General features: G+C 38.8%; 1 protein-coding gene across 1 annotated transcript; it reads left to right on the forward strand.

Annotated features, from left to right (window-relative positions):
• The first annotated feature begins 8 nt into the window (after window positions 1–8).
• On the forward strand, window positions 9–18,034 carry LOC102213436 (protein NLRC3-like). Its single transcript, XM_013914730.1, has 10 exons — window positions 9–488; window positions 4,101–4,226; window positions 4,311–4,427; window positions 5,429–5,507; window positions 5,656–5,884; window positions 6,055–7,840; window positions 8,190–8,363; window positions 13,005–13,166; window positions 16,815–16,861; window positions 17,026–18,034. Exons 2-10 carry the CDS (start codon window positions 4,150–4,152, stop codon window positions 17,565–17,567), a joined length of 3,213 nt encoding a protein of 1,070 aa, XP_013770184.1. The 5' UTR covers window positions 9–488; window positions 4,101–4,149; the 3' UTR covers window positions 17,568–18,034.
• Window positions 18,035–20,321: the final 2,287 nt, after the last annotated feature.

Here is a 20,321-nt window from a genome sequence, read left to right on the forward strand (position 1 = left end):
GTACCTCGTCAATCTCTAGCTGTGAGAGCAGTCCCTTCTTTCGAATGATTCATCCATTATTTATTACTTATATTTATCCAACATGATTCCTTCCAGATGTCTGAAGTAATGCTGGTATCTGTACTAACTGGAAGAAGTAGTCTGTAAACAGATTTGTTAATATTTCAACCTTTGCAGTACAAATGTTCATATTTCAAATAAAGCAAGCAGGCTGGGTGTGGCTGTGTCTGTTTGTTTTACAGCATCAGAGTCACAGCAGGAAGTTGTTGCTGTTGTTGTAATCATTGATAAGTTCAAAGACATATTAAGGTAGAGCAGCTGATCTTTGAGCTCTGAGATGCATCTTAAAACTCTTTTATGATTTAAAGTGTTCAATGTGGCGGCAGCCAGATCACAGAGAAGAAGCAGAGGATTTTCTGTTTTTCTAAACAGACGTGGTCCACACAGTGGAGAGCCAAAGAGTGAAGAAGTTCATTGGAAGAAGCTGAGTAAGTGAAACTTGGATTCATTAGAGTCTCTGAGGTTTTGTCTTCATCACAAATCAGCTGCTGCTCTTTGTTAGTGTGTTTATGCAGAAAACTGATGAGGACTGTGATACATTGGATAAAGACTCAAAACCATAATGTGCCTTGAATATAAACTTGACAAAATCTACAAGTAGATATTTGGTTGACTCTCTTCTCTTCAGGCAAACAGTCTGTGTCAGTGTCTTCAGGTGGCTGCAGGTTTTTACCAGCTTCATTAAATGTTTCTCATTCTGTATTTCATATCACATCTGCCACTGTTTGAGCCTCTTTAACAGAGGAGATCAGACTGTAATGTGATATTTAGTAAGATTCAGTTTTCTTGTGAACTCTGAACACATTAGATTAGATAGAGGCTCACAAATCAAACTATAAACTATAAAACGAGCTCTGATTTGAGTTCAGATGGTTCAAATGCTGGACTCCAGTCTGACTGATACTCAAGTTGTTTTATGGGCATCAAGGTTCATGTTCATTTGTTAAATATTCTCCATAATTCGTGGATAATATTTAACAGGAATCAGTGAGCGCCCCCTGCTGGTTCCCCCTGAGTGCTGCTTGTCAGTCTACAGTGATACTGCAGGATGGATTTATGGAGGCTTTGAGGGATTCACTGCAGTTCTGCTGTAGTTAGTCCCTCACAGCTACATAATCAGTTGCAGTGCCACTGATACGAGCTACACCAGTTCTATGGTGCCTACAAACAAGACATAAAATACCAACAGATTGTAAGGGAGACCAGGTAGTGTGAACGATCACATATGTGACATGTAAGGTGTGGATAGATAGACAGAAAATCAGTAATAAATAAAAGGTAAAATTAAATAGCCTGTCTCACTCATTGCTGATAATGTGCAGTAATAGGGATAATGATAAAAACTAGAAAGATGCCATTGTTATGTTCTGTTAATGAAAACTAATTTATTATCCTCATCTAAATAAACTTCTGTTTCAATAATCACAACATATGTATGTATAGAATCATGAGCAATTTGCATTAAATAAATAAATAATTGATTTTTTCAAAACCATTTAAAAACTCTGCGTACTGCCACAATGTGATGTTTTATTCTTCCCCGGAGGCTATATCTCTACCACCATTATTTATTTATTTTCATAGAAATCTTCCATAGATGTTAATTCAGGATTATTTTGATTGCTGTGTCTCTGATAAAACCTCAGTAACATCTGCAGCTTTTGTTGTGAAAGTGGAGTTTCAGAACAGAAGTTTGATTAATTGATTCTCTGAGGTTTTGTTAGCGTGTTTATGTAGAGAACAGATTTATTTCATCTTTAATGTCTTGGGAATCAAACCACAAAGTTCCTCCAACAATAAACTGTAAAAGTCTGTGAGCTGATATTTGTAGAGTCTGTAGGTAGAGATGTATTCTCCTCACATCAGAATAACTGTCTGAGTGTCTTAATCAGAAGACTGCAGGTTAGCTTCAACATCATGAAATGTTTCTCACCATCCACTTTACATCACATCTAGAACTGTCTGGTCCTCTTTAACAGTGAAGTTTGAGTGTGATGACATGTTTATTAGGACTCAGTTTTCACGTTGACTCTGAAGCTCTAGGCTCATAGTCAAACTATAAAACTGGAGATGTGATATGAGACACTGGTGCACGTGACGGATTCCAGTTTTATTTTGATGGCCAGATTGTTTTATGGAGGAGTTCATTATTGTGCTAATGAAGAGGTTCAAAGGAAGTTTGAGGTTGTTATCACCATCTGGTCAGAATGTGAAAAAAACAGCCATCAATCTGTTGAAGTATATTTCAGTTGATTGAATTGTAATCAGTGGTAACTCAACTTAAAGGAAGACACACATGGACTGGTAAACTCTAAATGAGAAAACAAGGTTGGACTACAAGTCACTAACCTAACTTACGAATAAAGGTTTAAACTCAAGAGACCAAATCAAACTCACCTCAGCTCCCACCCTATGTGAGAGTGAAATGAGTGAGCTGTAAGTGAGTGCAGTCCTTATATAACGTGTGCCAGATGAGTGCAATTAAGGGACAAAGTCCAGAGCCAATCAATGGTGAGAAAAGGAAACAAGGCCAATCTGGTGAGCTGAAGGAGAGTGGGGAAAAAATGGTAAGAAAAACAAGAATCTTTACAACAGCCGCCCCCATATTTCTAGTTGGAAATATGTTTAAATTACCATAGTCAAAAGTCCTTTTCAGGAAGTGAAGGCAGGGGGATGAGACATGCTACAGGTTTTTGTATATGTTTTATCCCGCACTGCGACTTCTACTGTTCTTATGTGGCTATCTGTGCTCTTTAGAAGGCGTGTTACTTTCCCTACAGGCCAAACACTTCAGTGGGTTGACCCAGAAGTAGACGGCATAAAAGTCCACAATTCAAAGTTCAAGGGGCTGGCTGCGTGGAAAGCGGCGGCAGCGCGAATTTAAATTTGATCACGCCTGTATCCAATTCAGTTCCAGTCATTTCCTGGCTCACAGCTACTTATTGTGTCCCAACATGATCTGTATTTAAAAATGGCTCATCCTCAGTAAGAATGGAGCTTTGAACTTTAATGCTTTCTGTTTGTGTAGAGACACAGAAAAACTTTGATTTGATCTTATTCATGAGATCAAATGAGGTTTTGTGAAGTTATGCTGTGCCTGCTTCCTGAACATGTTGATGGGAGGGAAATCAAAGGGCAGATTTAATCTAATGCCAACAGGAAGGAAAGGAGAGAGATGTTCCTGTGTCACCTGGGAGAGTGATATTTACAGGAAAATCAGAGATGTTTAAAGTGAGGAAATGGAAAAAGAAGAAAAGAAGGAACCTTTACTTTTGACGTTAAAGTCTGCTGCTCCTGCTGAGCATCTCCTTCCTGTCCTGTTTCAGGTGGAGTCTTGACTCCTTCCAGGAAGTAGCTCACCTGTGTGTCAGTCCATGTGTGGGGTGGAGATTCTTCTTCAGCACTTTCAAAAATTAAATGCAGTTTGCTCTATAACATCACTTTTTTTTCATTGTCTCCAGATGCACAACATAGTGATAAGGAATTTGAAGATCCATCATCTAGTATCTCTTCTGTTCACAGTTGTTCACTCAGCCAGAGTGAAATTGTTTAGTCTGAGATTTAGATCTGCCAAAGGAAGTGACTGAGTTTCCTGCATCTAGCTCTCCTGTCGTGTTCACCTCCCACCCCTTACTTTAGTGTTGACTGGTCTATTTCAACAGCTCTTAAATTAGCATAACAAACATTTTTCACCACCAAATTCAGTTCAGTGGGTCATTCAGTGGTCATTCAGTGGGTAATCAGATGTAAAACACAATATTTATGAGTGTTTTAAGTTGTAAATTGGTCAAACTTCCAGTCACAGTGAATTAGTGTGTGTCAGTGAATGCATCATGTGTGCTTTATGGCTCCATCTAGTGGACTGATAGTAGAAGTAGAGCAGCTGATGGCAGCTTCCTCTGCCTCACACTGCTGTCTGACTGCATTCAGCTGACACTGAGAGGAAGGACAAAAGAAGCAGCTGACATTTGGACAGCACACGTGATGGAAAAGAAGATTTCAGTTGATGTGCACATGAATGATTTGTGTTTCCTCTGCAGGTGAAGGTAGAAAGTGTGTGTAAGCTGATGTGTATGTGAATTTAGCAGCATGGATCAGTGTGAGGCCAGAGAGGAGGGAGTCCCTCCCTCTAAAAGAGCCAGAGAGAGCCAGACCACAGCTCAGAGGTGAGATGACAATCTCTAACTGTCCATGACTCTTCTCCATGTCACAGCTCAGCACTCACATAACTGCTCCATCATTATTCACAGGAAGAAACGAGGAACTAAACGTAAACATCAACCTGAACCCAGCTGTGTGTCCTTAAAAAGTGATGAGTCAAAGAACTTTAATATTGATTTCAAAGAAAATTCTTCTGCTGCAGAGAGGTAATGTGTCACTAAATGCTGTTTCTTAAAATGTTTACATTATGTTTAATGCCAGCTCAGCTCTTTTCACACACATTTCTATGTTCGTATGTAAAGCTGTGTGTTTTGGGAGTTTTTCTTTTCATAAATACAGCAGTCAAAGATTGAAGAATGAGTATTTGTAGGATATGTTTCTATAGTGAGTGTACTTTTTACATATTGTATTAACACAATTGACCTAAATACACTGGAAGGCCATGGAGTTGGAGTGGGAATTATTATGCTAGATGTTTGTACCTATGTACTGGATTTGTGCTGACCTATTTACACGTTTTAAGTACATTTATATCATATGTTATACTACTATATGAACACCTGTTAAAGAAGAGTGTTTGCTTTGCAAGCTAATTAGTACTAATGGTTAGTTTAGAAAGTTTTCGTTTTTATAGTTTTTATTTTATAAGAGGTTCACCTGGTGATTATGATTAGTTATGGCTCTTTTGATAGTGCAAATTGTTTGATACTAAAGAAATTCCTAATTAGTGAGATATATGGTTTATTTTGGGAGGGTAACCTGTTTTTAAGTCATAAAAATGTCAAGTAGATGAATTAATTATTTCTTTCTTTAAGACAAGCATAACAGCCATGATTTCTAACTCTGAGTTAACATCAGCCACAAAAACCTATCAAAAAGGACAATAATGAAGATGGATGACAAGCTCTGGGAAGAATGTTCACAAAGTTCTTGATCTCATGGGATGTACTTCATAGAGGGGTTCAGATAAATTTATTATTTTGGCTTTAAAATTTAAGACCAGTACGAAACATAAAAATGAAAATAAACAAAATCCAAAACAAAACTCTTCATACTTGTCACCTGATCTGATCTTCTCAAATGTCAGAGAGAAGATTCTCAATTTGACACCAAGACAAACAGCAAAGCATCTGTTGTGTCTTTTAGCTTGTACTTATCGCTGTGTGGAAAGTCATAATGTGAACTAATTCTTTATGACTCTTTATAGAGTGGACCAGAAGAGTTCAAAGGTTCCCATTGATCAACCTGCCAAACACCATCAGACACATTTGGACTCTGTATTTATGGTCTGTACATGCAGAAAAACAGCTCTTACATCTGTTCTGTTTACTCCATTCTGGACTTTATAGACCACTGAATTGTTAATGTTTCCATCATCTGAGGTTTTGGTCAATTTCAGTCTGGCTGGATTATTCATATCATCTTCTGTTCCAGCTACTGGAGGACAACATCATCACTTTTGTGAAGAATGAGCTGAAGGAGATCCAGAAAATTCTAAGTTCAGATTACCCAGAATCCTTAGGGAGCCAGAAAGAGGATGAGGAGGTCTTGGAGGGTGAAGATAAAGAGGAGAACAGAAACAGCACAGAAGCATTTTTGAAAATCACACTGCACTTCCTAAGGAAACTGAAGCAGGAGGAACTGGCTGACTGTCTGCAGAGCAGTAAGAGGATGTCTTTAAAGATTTAAGCTGCTGCATAAATGGGAAATTTAGGAATGTCTCAAGAAATGGACCAACATAGATTCAAAAACCTATTCTTTAGGCAAGAAAAATGTAAGCGTATTTACTAAATAATAATTCCATAATTAAATGTATTTATTTTGTGTGTTCAGAAATATTTGCTCCAGATTTTCGACATGAACTCAAATCTTCTCTGAAGAATAAGTTCCAGTGTGTGTTTGAGGGGGTTGCTAGAGCAGGAAACCCAACCCTTCTGAATCAGATCTACACAGAGCTCTACATCACAGAGGGAGAGACTGCAGAGGTCAATGAAGAACATGAGGTCAGACAGATTGAAACAGCATCCAGGAAACCAGACAGACCAGAAACAACAATTAGACAAGAAGACATCTTTAAAGCCTCACTTGGAAGAGAACAACCAGTCAGGACAGTGTTGACAAAGGGAGTGGCTGGCATTGGGAAAACAGTCCTAACACAGAAGTTCAGTCTTGACTGGGCTGAAGACAAAGCCAACCAGGACATCCAGCTCATATTTCCATTCACTTTCAGAGAGCTGAATGTGCTGAAAGAGGAAAAGTTCAGCCTGGTGGAACTTGTTCATCACTTCTTTACTAAAACCAAACAAGCAGGAATCTGCAGCTTTGAAGACTTCCAGGTTGTTTTTATCTTAGATAGTCTGGATGAGTGTCGACTTCCTCTGGACTTCCACAAAGCTACAATCCTAACTGACCCTAGAAAGTCCACCACGGTGGATGTGCTGTTGATTAACCTCATTAGGGGGAATCTTCTTCCCTCTGCTCGCCTCTGGATAACCACACGACCTGCAGCAGCCAATCAGATCCCTCCTGAATGTGTTGACATTGTAACAGAGATCAGGGGGTTCAATGACTCACAGAAGGAGGAGTACTTCAGGAAAAGATTCAGAGATGAACAGCAAGCCAGCAGGATATTCTCCCACATCAAGACATCAAGAAGTGTCCACATCATGTGTCACATCCCAGTCTTCTGCTGGATCACTGCTACAGTTCTGGAGGATGTGCTGAGAACCAGAGAGAGAGGAGAGCTGCCCAAGACCCTGACTCAGATGTACATCCACTTCCTGGTGGTTCAGGTCAAAGTGAAAAAAGTCAAGTATGATGGAGGATCTGAGACAGATCCACACTGGAGTCCAGAGAGCAGGAAGATGATTGAGTCTCTGGGAAAACTGGCTTTTGAGCAGCTGAAGAAAGGAAACCTGATCTTCTATGAATCAGACCTGACAGAGTGTGGCATCGATATCAGAGCAGCCTCAGTGTACTCAGGAGTGTTCACACAGATCTTTATAGAGGAGAGAGGACTGTACCAGAATAAGGTGTTCTGCTTTGTTCATCTAAGTGTTCAGGAGTTTCTGGCTGCTCTTCATGTCCACCTGACATTTATTAACTCTGGAGTTAATCTGCTGGACGAGCAACAAAAATCATCGCATCAGTGTGAAACAGATGAATACTTCTATGAGACTGCTGTAGACAAGGCCTTACAGAGTCCAAATGGACACTTGGACTTGTTCCTCCGTTTCCTCATGGGTCTTTCAATTCAGACCAATCAGACTCTCCTACAAGGCCTGCTGACACAGACAGAAAGTGGCTCACAGACCAGTCAGGGAACAGTTCAGTATATCAAGAAGAAGCTCAGTGAGAATCTGTCTGCAGAGAAAAATATCAATCTGTTCCACTGTTTAAATGAACTGAATGATTGTTCTCTAGTGGAGGAGATCCAACAGTCCCTGAGATCGGGACATTTCTCTGCAGATAAACTGTCTCCTGCTCAGTGGTCAGCTCTGGTCTTCATCTTATTGTCATCAGAAAAAGATATGAATGTGTTTGACCTGAAGAAATACTCTGCTTCAGAGAAGGCTCTTCTAAGGCTGCTGCCCGTGGTCAAAGCCTCCAGCAAAGCTCTGTAAGTAAAATGGACTCATCTGTGTCTGTTTAAAATGTTTATTCTACTTACCTGAACAAAACAGAACAACAAAAAAAGAAAACAAAACACAGACTGTGCCTACTGTGCCTGTGTCAGTCGGTACTACACAAGTATGACTAAATCTACCAGCTCCTCACTGGTTTAGATTTAATTATATAGGCATAGTTGTGTTTTTACTGGGCAAATTTAAGGTGTTTTATATTTGACAAATTTGAGACATGTTTTAATTTATTTTAAATAACCAAAAACTGTAGTACACACTCTGTTTTCCTTTAATACGTTCAATATTAAGTGATTTAATTTAACCACTATTATCATTGTTTTTCAGACTGAGTGGCTGTGACCTCTCAGAGAGAAGCTGTGATGCTCTGTCCTCACTTCTCAGTTCCCCGCCCATTAGTCTGAGAGAGCTGGACCTGAGTAACAACAACTTGCGGGATTCAGTAGTGAAGCTTTTGTCTGTTGGCCTCAAGAGTCCATACTGGAAACTGGAAACTCTCAGGTCAGGTTTCAGACTTTTACACTGATTACCACTTAAAATCTGAACCATATTAGTGCATAAGTAGGGATGGGTATCGTTTAGGTTTTATCCGATACCGGTGCCAAATCGGTACTTTTGAAACGGTGCCGGTGCTCAAACTGTGCTCAAACCGGTGCTTAAAGAATGGAGAACACAAAATTGGTCCAAAAACCTCTCATGTTCAGCTGTTTTTTGTAAAAAGATAACAATGTTAGCCTTTTCTGCAGCTATGGGGCATATATGGTATCACTCTTGGCTGGAAGCAGTGCTTAATCAATGGAAAAAACACAAACTTTGTCCTAAACCTCTCATGTTTAACTGTTTTCCACTTTTTCTTTGGTCATTTTAGCCTTTTTGGCCAGGGTGAAGGGAGTATCTGCCATCAAACAAGAGGACAGCCGCATGTAGCTATGATGATGTTTGCTAGTTCACCTTACATGCATTAATGTAATAACGTGGTTAGCCTACTCAACGTAAATTACACACGAACAACATTAAGCTACTCACGCAGAGAAGAACGGCTGCTGCTGCCATCATTATCCTCATCATTTCTGCTACACTGGCAGGGCTAGGGGCCAGGACTCTACTCTTCGTGTTTTTGGGGGATGTTGCATAACAGGCAACCCACCCGCAGTAGATGTGCTCGGTGTGAGGTCTCGCAGCAAGCTATCAAATACGGCGCATTTCTGGGCTTTTAAAAGAAAACGCTATGAGTCGCCAGGTGTTTCATCGGATTTGAGGTGTTACCTCCTTTGACAGTATCAGCTTAAAGCACTTGTTGCAGGTTGCTGAGTTTGCATCTTTTGCTGTGAAGTACAGCCAGACTTTGACCGCTTCGCCTTGGACATTTTAATCTGTCGCTCTGCTCTAAAAGAACGTACGTACCTGGCCCCGCCTACTATCCTCAGAAACGTAAAATGATTGGCTAGAATCTAAAGTGTATCACAGCTCAGGAAAAAAAAGCACCGAAATAAAGCACCGAAATGTGCGCTGCTTTTCGGTCTGGTTACTACCGTTTATGTTAGCACCGGTACCCATCCCTATGCATAAGCCACTACCTGTACAGAATTCTTTAGTCACTTTGAATTAAATTTGGTTGGAATATTGTCTGAAAAGGTTTTTCTTCTTCAAATTCTTTTGTTTTTGAACTGGTAACAATTACTGATATGCATGACACTGGTTTGAACATACACCAGTTACCAGGCTAGTTTAAATCCAGAGAATTACATGTCCAGGTGTATTTCTATTTTTTACTCTTTTCACTTTTTGCAACGAAATATTCTGGAATTTTAAAATATATATTTTCAAAGTCTTTCTGTGTGGAGTTTGCATGTTCTCCCTGGGTCCTCCAGCTTCCTCCTACAGTCCATAGACATTCACTTTGTGGGGATAGGTTAATTTGAAAATTGCTCATAGGTGTGAATGTGGGAGTGAATGTGAGTGCAAATGGTTGTCTATGTCTATGGTCAGGTCATAGGCTGGTGACCTGTCCAGGGTGTACCCCGCCTCTCGCCCTAAGACAGCTGGGATAGGCTCCATCCACCCCCCACGACCCTGAAAAGAATAAGCAGACGCAAATGGATAGATGGACTTTCAAAGGTTGATTTCTCAAAATGAGAGTATTGGGAATTTAATGTCACAGCAATTAATGTTGACTGTGATACACTTCACACCCTGCAAATCTCAATTAGATGGAAGTGATTTGACTTTTTTTTCTTCGATGCCATGTGTCACCACAATTTATAGACGCTACCTAAACTTTACTTTCACACAGGTAGATTGTCTTGTTAATAGTATTGAAACTTCATGGATGGATAACACATGAGGATTAGACTGAGTTAAACACTGAGCAGAACCCATATTAATAAACGAAGACTAATTCATTTCAAAGTTTCCTTCTTATTCCTTAGTCCTAAAGGTATTTTTATTCTTGACTTTCACAATCCATTGCAGCCAACACATCCTACACTAATGCTAACTCCGAGTTGTTCCCTATAATTGCAACCCCTTTACCTTAAATATAAAATGAACATCACAAACACATCAAATATTAACTGTTCTCTGGGCCTATTTATTTTTGTCGCAAGTTTGCCACAGTCTACAAATCAGAGTAATATATCCAGTCAGCCCTTTTATGGTAATGCAAGGCCTGTTCCGATATCATTTTAAATCAAATAATCATCAATTGTTTTCTTAGCTCACAAGGGTTTAACTTATAAGCGCCTTGAGGCGACTTTTGTTGTGATTTGGTGCTATATAAATAAAATTGAATTGAATTGAACTGATTGCCTTTGGAATAGTTTGAAATCGTTACTGAAGTTACAACCAAAAAATAAAAATCTGAAATTGAATGAGTATTTAGTACGAGTGTGACTACCTTTAACTTGATGTTTAAGAATGTATTAATTTTTGGTTTTTAATTTATACTTATTCTAGATGGCATTACCTCAGCTTCTGGTAACACTGTCATGAAACTTGAATACACTTTTTTAATGATATGTTCTTTGATGTGCACATTTAACAAATAACTGGAATTGCTCTATTTAATGTTTCTAGAATTAGAAACAAAGTCTCAGAGTAGTGCTGATGGGTAGCATTTATTGCTTTGAGGTTAAACTGCTTTAAAAGCTCCCTGAAGAGTCTTTAGCTTAAGCAAAACCTTCCAGTGGGAGTACTGAGAGTGACTAGAAAGAGAGAGATCAAATTTTATCCATATTGGCTTTTCATCAGTGGCTTCCTGCTATATCCAGAGCAACAACTTCTTCTCATTTACAACAGCAAAAATAAGCATTAACACATCACCAACTTTCTAAGTAAATATATTTCTATTTGGTGCTGTTGACATGAAATTATCACCAGATGTCAGCAACAAACAAAGAAATCAAACCATAGATGGCCATTAATTATGTGTGACAATGAGAAACGACACAGGGAAAAAGTATTGAATACATGAAGCAAAGGAGGTGTAAAAAGGCATGGAACATCATGGTAATTAGAAAGCAATCTTTCCACTCAATGCAAGTTAATATGATTTGTCAGGGTCACAACTGATGGCCTATGTGTCTCATAACCAAGGTGTCACACAAGAAAAATATCACTATGTGTATAACTGATGAGATCTCTCAAGACCTTCACAATTGCTGCAAAGCATACTGATGGTATAGGCTAAGGAAGAATTTCTGAACTACTGAAGGTTCCAGTGAGCTCTGTTGGCGTCATAATCCAGAAGTAGAAAGAATATAATTTCAAAATAAACTGACAATGACAAGGTGCTCCCCACAAATGCCAGACAGACAAGTGAAAAGAATTATCCAAGATCCAAGAACCACTTGTGAGGAGCTACTGAAAGACCTGGAAACAGCAGGTATAATTGTTGCTAAGAAAAGTAATTCACTCAACCACCATGGCCTATTAGCACTCTGATCGTGCAAGAATCCATTACTGAAGAAACACCATGATTTAAAGTTTGCTGAAAAATATTTAGACAAGCCTGTGAAATACTAGGAGAATATAGTCTGTTCAGATTGGACCTAAATTAAAATCTTTGGATGCCATAGTAATTCACTGTATTTCACCCCCAAAACACCAGCAGTGACGTTTGGATGTGGGAACATCATAGTGTATTGGTATTTTTCAGCACAGGGCACTTGCATGCTTCATATACTTGAAGGAAGGATGTTTGGAAAAATGCAACGAGACATTCTTGATAAAAATCTGTTGCCATCTACCAGGATGATGAAAATGAAATGAGGGTGGATGTTTCAGTCAAGGAAACTCTCAATTGTTTTCAGAGAAAGAAAGTAAAGATTGGCCCAGCCAATCACCCAAACTGAATCCAACTGAAAATCTATAGCAAGATCTAAAGGTCAGAGTTCGTAGAATGGAGCCTTCCAGATTTGAAGATTATTTTTGATGAAGAACCACACCTGAACGATGCATGTGACTAATTTCTCCATACAGGAGGCATCTTGAAGTTGTCACTGCCAACAAAAGCTTTTAGACAAAAAAAAAAAAAGAAAAAAAAGAAGAAGAACTCTTACTAAAATTTTCAACACTAGAAAACATTTTTCCTGTGTCCTTAAATTAAGTTTATTACACAAAACTTAATTTAAGGACATCTATGGTTTAATTTCTTTGCAAGTGTGGATTGGATGGGTTATTACACATATCTTTTGAGAATTTCATGCCAATAGCACCTTTAGAAATAACTTTACTTAGAAAATTGGTGCTGTGTTCAGTACTAACTTTATCCATTCAAATAGAGCACTTGACACTAAGACTGCAGACTTACTTATGGCTGTTAGAATTTGTATAACTAGGATAGAGATCTCTCTTCTATGGAACCAGAAGTTCAGAAAAAAGACACCCTTCATACTTATAGCTTACAGTTAGGACTGGATCAGGTGACTGAACCACATTTTAGCCATGCTAGAATAAACGCCTTACACCTTACACAATTTAACAACTTGAAACAGCTGTTGTTGTCTGTTGCATGTGGTCACTATAAATAAAGATACATTGATTTAATGGATGAAAATGAATATGGATGTGTTTTTTAGAAAAACTAAAAAACATTTAAAATAAAGTGTTCACAGATGGATTGTTATTTTTGTGTGTCTGCAGTCTTTCAGGCTGTCTGATCACAGAGGAAGGCTGTACTTCTATAGCTTCAGCTCTGAGCTCCAACCCCTCAAATCTGAGAGAGCTGGACCTGAGCTACAATCATCCTGGAGACTCAGGAATGAAGCTGCTAAAGGATCTACACTTGAGCCTGGACACTCTCAGGTATGGAAAGAATATCTGATAGAGGAGAAATAGCTGGAAACATTTTCTGTGTACTTCACTTAGCTCTTGTTTGTTTCATGTAGATGTGACATGAACAATAACACACTGAGAACAATCTTTCCTTTGCTTACAACAAAAACACCAGTCTAACTGAAGAGGGTAGGGTAAGAGGGTAAGAGGTATTTATGTAGGTGGGCACCATTTATTCATCATTTTGATCTCTGTAGGTTTAACTATTAACTCATTTTCAGTATTTCTGTATTCTTTGTTTAGAGACAGGTTTACGGCCTGTTTATCCTAGCAGAAAGACTGTACGCAGGGGAAACCTTCAGCCCGGCTTGATCAAAAATAAATCATTAGAAAAGGTTTATAATTAAAACTGTGGTAGAACCTGACAAGCACCAGGCATTTTTTCTGTACATTTTAGAGCATGCAAGCTTGCAGAATTAAAAAAAAAAGTTTTTATTCATAGCACTTTTTATGAACAAAAGGCAGTGTTTTTCTAAATTAGTGCACAACATAGAATAATGTTATTTAAAGCAACACAAAAATAAAAAGTTAAATTAAATTAAATAAACAGCTGAACTGAACAAAACAGGAATTTAAAATTGGCACAGAAGCCATTTTAAGCTAGATATCGTGATCAACAGCAATCATCAACACTTCAGTTCACTATTTCAAAGCAGTGCATCAAAGTAAGTAATTTTATTTTCACTTGATTATTTGAACTACAGTTATAACCAAATTAAAGCAGTAATATAATATATTTTTTAATTTTGCTTAACAGATGCCAAAGAAATCAGTGGTAAACAAAACTGCAGTCTTGGAAGTCCTTGGTGCTTCAAAAGAAGCAGTCAAAAAAAATCTGTGCAAAGAACTTGGTGAAAAGATGACACCAATAGCAGTTTACACTTTTGTTAAATTAAACACAACGTTTGATCAAATCTAAGCAATCATTCAGATGCTGAAGCTTAGATAAATCCTCGGGCATAAAAGAAACGTACAACTGAATATCATCAGCATAACAGTGATAAGAAATGTCCTCAAAAGAGCCCATTATATGCTATATTAAAAACAATAAAGGCCCCAAAACTGATCCTTGAGGGACACCATAAGTAAGGGAGGTAGAGGATGACCTAAAATCGGAGACTGCCACAGAAAAGGATCAGTGATGGAGATAAGAGGAGAACCACTCTAATGCAGTTCCAGATTCACCAACCCAATTTTTCAGCCTTTCAATGAGGATGTGATGGTCAACTGTGTCGAAAGCTGATGTGAGGTCCAACATGAGTAGATAGTAGAGGTGAACATTTAGATGAGTTTTCCTCCACCTGCGCTCCACTTTACGACAATCACATTTTAGACAACGAATACTGTCATTTAGCCAAGGAGGAGATTTGGAGGCAGAAACACTCCTCGTCTTAACCGGACAAATCTCATCTAAAATAGAAAGGCAATAATTATTAAAAAGACTGGTTGAGAAATCAATACCATTTTGAGGAGATAGCTGTAAGTTAAAAGCATCCACAAATTTCTCCGCTGTGGAGGAGTTTAAGATGCGAGAGCTAACCATCCGTATAACGGGGGACAAAGGCTCATTAAAAGAAAAGTTAAAAATAATAACATAGTGATCAGAAATAAAAATGTCCTCAGAGCAAATAAAATCATTATTTAAACCCAAAGTAAAAAAAAACAAGGTCCAGTGTGTGACCTTTGCTGTGAAAAGAAGCAGAAGTTGCTGGACAGGATGGTAAAGCTTCAGAATCCACACCAGGCCTCCACAAACTGGAGAGGTCTTGCAGTCCCACCAAAGAAGAGGAAATTGACTTCATACTTCTCCCTTGGTCCTGAATGGCTCCACTCAGATCCAGTAAAAAAAGAAAGAAGTAAAGCTAGGGCTGTTAAAAATGGAAATAATCAACAGCCAGTCAGGCTTGGCAAAGGACAGCACTGTTTCATGAACATCTGTGCCTTTGATGCCTTCTGTAAAAGTCTGTGCTCTGCTTTCTGTGACAGTCTCTCTGCTCAAAACATGTTGAATAGTTCAGAGGAGAATAAAGTATTCCAGCTTGTGAAATCCCTTGCTTAAAAGGGTGTCATTCAACATACCTATTCTTTGAGGGCAGAGGTTCTGAGGTCAATATTCTGCCCTGTTCAGTTGAAGACTGGTGTGCATCATGTTGATGCACAGTGCCATGTGTCCACAGTAATTCAGAAAACAATGACAGAAAATCAAAGTGTTAACTTCACTCACATTGAACAGTCTATTTTGCATACTGTGTTTATACACAGATCAGGCACAACATCATAACCACTAACAGCTAAAGTGAATAACACTAACCTGTTAGTTGGTGGGATACATTAGGGAGCAAGTGAATACCTTGTCCTCAACATTGAGTTAGAAGCAGGAAAAATGGGCAAATTTAAAGATTTGAGTGAGTTTGACAATGGCTAAATTGTGATGGCTGGATGACTGGATCAGAGCATTTTCAAACCTGCAGCTCTTATTATGAGTTCCCAGTCTGCAGTGGTCAGTATCTATAAAAAGTGGTCCAGGGAACAGTGGTAAATCAGTGACAGGGTTATGAGTGACCAAGGCTCACTGATGCACATGTGGAGCAAAGGCTGGGCCCTGTGGTCCCATGAATTTCAACTTAATATTAATGAATTATGAATTAATTACATCATTACAAAGAAACCTTCCAATTCCACAGACTAATTTCACTTCAGATGAACATTACACTAACTCACAGAGTTATTTAATCTAGAAATGTCAATCAGACTGACTTGATAATAAGCAACTCCACGCATCGATTCCCATGCCACCCCTCATCCCCACTCAGCTTTTCAGATCACAGCTTCCAACATTTGCTTCAGACTACATCCCCAAGGTGAATAAAACACCATCAGCAGTGAGCTCTGTAGATCGGGTCGGAGGGGATGTGGTGGATTTCTAAAAGCCTGAATCCACATCATTTCACCCTGAAGAAATTCAGCAAAATTGTTAAAATGTGTGACCTGACAGAACCCAATGAGATGCTGAGGGACTGTTTCGAAACCACAAACTGGTAGACTGGTAAAGAGGGCCAGCTTTGTCCTGCCCAGTCACCTACACCCATAGAGCCCCATTATTTACCTTTTTCTGATTTTACTTTTCTAATATATCTCTAATTGCTGCTGTAACTAGTAGTCTTTCTTCAGCGTGGCATTAAATCATTTCTGTATCGATGTGTATTTCTATCCAGGAACAGTTGAAATCAACAGAAATTTAATCCACTTGATTCATTTAATCAGTAATAAAATATACCAAAATGTCAGATTGAAAATCGGATTACTTATGTAATATCTAAACTTATTTGACAAGGTTATATTTAAGAGAAGTAATAAAAGCAAAAAAACATAACGGTCTGATTGAAGATACTTACATGACAACCACAGGAAGGGACTTTAGAGACATTTTCTTTAAATGTGTCAAAATGTTTGACTGTTCCAACGTAGAAAATGAACCTCAGTTTGATTTAAATGAACTAAATAATGCAATTTAAAAATGAAAAAATAAAAACTTAACAATGTGTATGAGAGCAATGTAATGTCCATGTGTGCATGCTGAAAGAGACTGTGCTGGTCTGACCCCCCTCCTCCTTTCAGGGTGGAGCCTGCTGGAGTCCGATGGTTGAGACCAGGTCTGAGGAAGTGTAAGTGTGTTTTTAATGTGATTCATTAAAAACATTCAACCATCTTCAAACTGTCACATCACTCATTCACATTTCTGATGTCAGGAGTCATCATCAAAGTGTCAATCAATGAACAGATGATGGATCAATAACTACAGCTGGATTGTGTTTGTTCTCTCCATCAGATTCCTGTCAACTCACAATCGACAAAAACACAGTACACAGAAATCTCAAATTGTCTGACAACAACAGGAAGGTGACACATGTTGAGGAGGTTCATTCATATCCTGATCATCCAGACAGATTTGATTACCAGTATCCTCAACTGCTGTGTAGAGATGGTCTGACTGGTCGCTGTTACTGGGAGGTCGAGTGGAAAGTAGAGGTTCAAATATCGGTGAGCTATGGAACAATCCGAAGAAAAGGAGACAGTAAAGACTGTGTGTTTGGAAGGAATGATCAGTCCTGGAGTCTGTTCTCCTCTAATGTTAAGGGTTACTCTGTCGTTCACGGTAACAGAGAAACATATCTGTACCCCCCATCCTCCTCCTCCTCTGTCTCTAACAGAGTAGCAGTGTATGTGGACTATCCTGCTGGCACTCTGTCCTTCTACAGAGTCTCCTCTGACACTCTGATCCACCTCCACACCTTCAACACCACATTCACTGAACCTCTTTATCCTGGATTTACAGTCTGGTTTCCTGGTTCCTCAGTTACTCTGTGCTGAGTTGAGTGTAAAGAGTTTCCTCCTGTTAGAGAAACGCTCTGACTGTTGAACAGATAGTCTATACATGTCTGTCTCTTTCACTCAGAAACACGTTTTCAGATTCATGGATTCAGTCAGTTATTGTTTTAAACTGTTTTAAATTATGGAATCACTGAACAGCAGTTACCCAAAGGATGAATTTACAAACTGCTCAGAGACATTCACACATTATTGTCTATGGTTACAAGTTTAATGAGCATCCAGGGCTCATTGTGATTTTTACTTTTGCTGTTAGAATGATGAAGCGATAGCTAGACTTTAGCTAGCCTGTAATGGCATTAAATGATCCTTTAGAAAACAGTTATAAATGTATTAGTTCTCAGCTTTGTACATTGCTGAATCATTATTTTGTCTTCCTGGTTTCCAGTTTTCTACTTTCATTGTAAGCCTGTTCGGTTTCCAATCTAAAAATAAAACTGTCTGACTAGCCTGCATGTTACAGTTTGACTTTCCTGTGTTATCAGCAGAAAAAAATAGATATCTTATACTAGGGATGGACCGAGCCGATATTACGCATCGGTATCGGTCCGATACTGACCTAAATTACTGGATCGAATACTGGAGAGAAATAAAAAATGTAATCCGATCCATTAACTATCACAAAAGCACCTCACAAAACTTGCAACATAGTGTAACCCAGCTTATGACCTTAGCACGTTGGAGGAGTATGCGTCATGTGATAGAGCGGCTGTGGCGTGCGAGACCTGTCGGCGGTCTGGTTGAGCATTTGGAGCCTTGCTACCAAACCGCCATTTCATCTCAGAGAAAGGTATCCCAGAGAAGTAAAGCAAGTGTGTAAGTTTATCTCTGAATGTTTGTAAAGCCTTCCCACGTTAAGCTTACCAACCGATATATGGACCGACTGTCTCTTCTTCTCTCCCCCTCCCTCACCTGTTGCTACTTCAATCATGAAACTGATCAATGATCAGCTGATCGGCTTTTCTGTCGTGAGTCCCATCTCTTTTTTGTTTATTGCCCACTTTGCACCAGAAAACCAGCAGATAAACAATAACGGCACGATTAATCTTGATAAGCTGTTGTTATAATTTATTTATTATTACTTTCTACATCAGGATCCTTTTCTACGTAGCTGACGGTTGGTAACTGTGCAGGGGCGGGTCTAGCAAAGTTTAGCCAGGGGGGCCGATAGGGCATTAACAGGGAAAGGTGGGCATAAAGAAATAATTTTCTTTCTTATTATCATTTAAAATGTCTAGCTTTTAATAAATAATTATCTGAATCTTACAACCAAAGTTTTCATCTGATGTAAAATGTATAGAAGTACATAGGGCTGGGCGATATGGCCTAAAATCCATATCGCGGTATAATTTGAAGCACGTGTGGTAACGATATATATCATGATATATTATTTTCTTCTGTATAACGTATTTTCCACACTATAAGGCACACTTAAAATCCTTTAAAAAACGAGAGTGTGCCTTATGTATGAATGCTGGTTGTGCTTAAGGACCTCGAACCGATTTGGGCATGCAGAAATCTGTTAAAAAATGTTTTAGTACAACTTTGGTAAGCCGCACTGCTTGATGGATTGCCAGAGCATTACAGCTGCCGTAGTGAGGAGCTTCGCGGAGTAATCTGGGTCCAAAACTCCGTCCGTTTCAGGTCCCAAAGTCAAACGAACACAGAGAGTTAAAAACGGTCTAAACTCTTTCATCTTTAACAAAATCATCAGCGTTGCTGCTTTATCGGGTGTAACAATTAAGTTTAACATCCATGCATCCATGAAAACAGAATTTATTAAATTTAACGGAGTTAGAAGTTAACAGGAAGTTAGCTCGCTAGTTTCCACCTAAACATGACATACCATGTTCTGACTGAGATTTTACAAACTAATTCAAATGTACAGCTCTGCTACCACTTCCAACATAAATGAAGACAGAAAACTAAACAGCAGTGCCGTTTGCAGGGTTATTGAAGTTGGACTACCTGGTATATAATGTTGTGCTACGTGATTGCTACACAGCTATGTTAGCATAACATTAGCACAGTGAAGCTGGAGGATGAACGCCAACTTTTTTCCACTCGAAAGTTAACGTGAGGGATTCTGGATTCTGGTGGTCAGGGACAAATGCAATCGCATAGCAGGATGCTATACACGGGCCAAACTTCAGTCAGGAGAACAACTGAGATTATTCATCCACAATACAAGGTTAGTTATTAATATACTGCAACAACATGGGAACAGAGCAGCTGCAAGAGAATTCAACATTAATGAATTAACGTTACGGAAGTGGAGGAAGTGCAGTTTTTCGCTTTCCCCATATTTCAAAAGTGCTTCATCTCTTTGCTATGACTGTCGCCCGACATAATTTGCAGATGATAATGGTTGTAGCCGCAGCTATGCTTTCGACCAAAACAGGCGCAGCTTGATGACATCATCAACATGTGCTATCTATCGTTTGCCAAATTTATATCGTTTCTATCATATATCGTTTATATCGCCCAGCCCTAGAAGTACATTATTGTATATAGTAACTATTAAGTCTAATATATACCCTAGTAAGCTACAGTACTTTTTCCTTTGGGAAGCTACCATCTGCAATTCTGTTGAAGAAAGATGTTGAATCTATTTAATTATTGTAGAAAAATAATTGATTTCTGTGAATTTGTTTTACACATGCATGAAATTAAAGTCAGTTACATTGATTAAGCATCATAAGGCGGAGGGTGGGGGGTGGTTCCCTGTTTTTTTTT

This window comes from Pundamilia nyererei, unplaced genomic scaffold (assembly GCF_000239375.1).
Source record: "Pundamilia nyererei isolate P.nyererei 1_Seehausen unplaced genomic scaffold, PunNye1.0 scaffold00220, whole genome shotgun sequence".
NCBI lineage: Eukaryota > Metazoa > Chordata > Actinopteri > Cichliformes > Cichlidae > Pundamilia > Pundamilia nyererei.

Excerpts from the sequence above, each read along its gene's own strand:
- LOC102213436 (XM_013914730.1), top strand. The coding sequence starts at position 4,150 with ATGGATCAGTGTGAGGCCAGAGAGGAGGGAGTCCCTCCCTCTAAAAGA. Across the intron at positions 4,227-4,310 it reads AGCCAGACCACAGCTCAGAG|GAAGAAACGAGGAACTAAAC; the intron begins GTGAGATGACAA and ends CATTATTCACAG. Across the intron at positions 5,885-6,054 it reads GGCTGACTGTCTGCAGAGCA|AAATATTTGCTCCAGATTTT; the intron begins GTAAGAGGATGT and ends TTGTGTGTTCAG.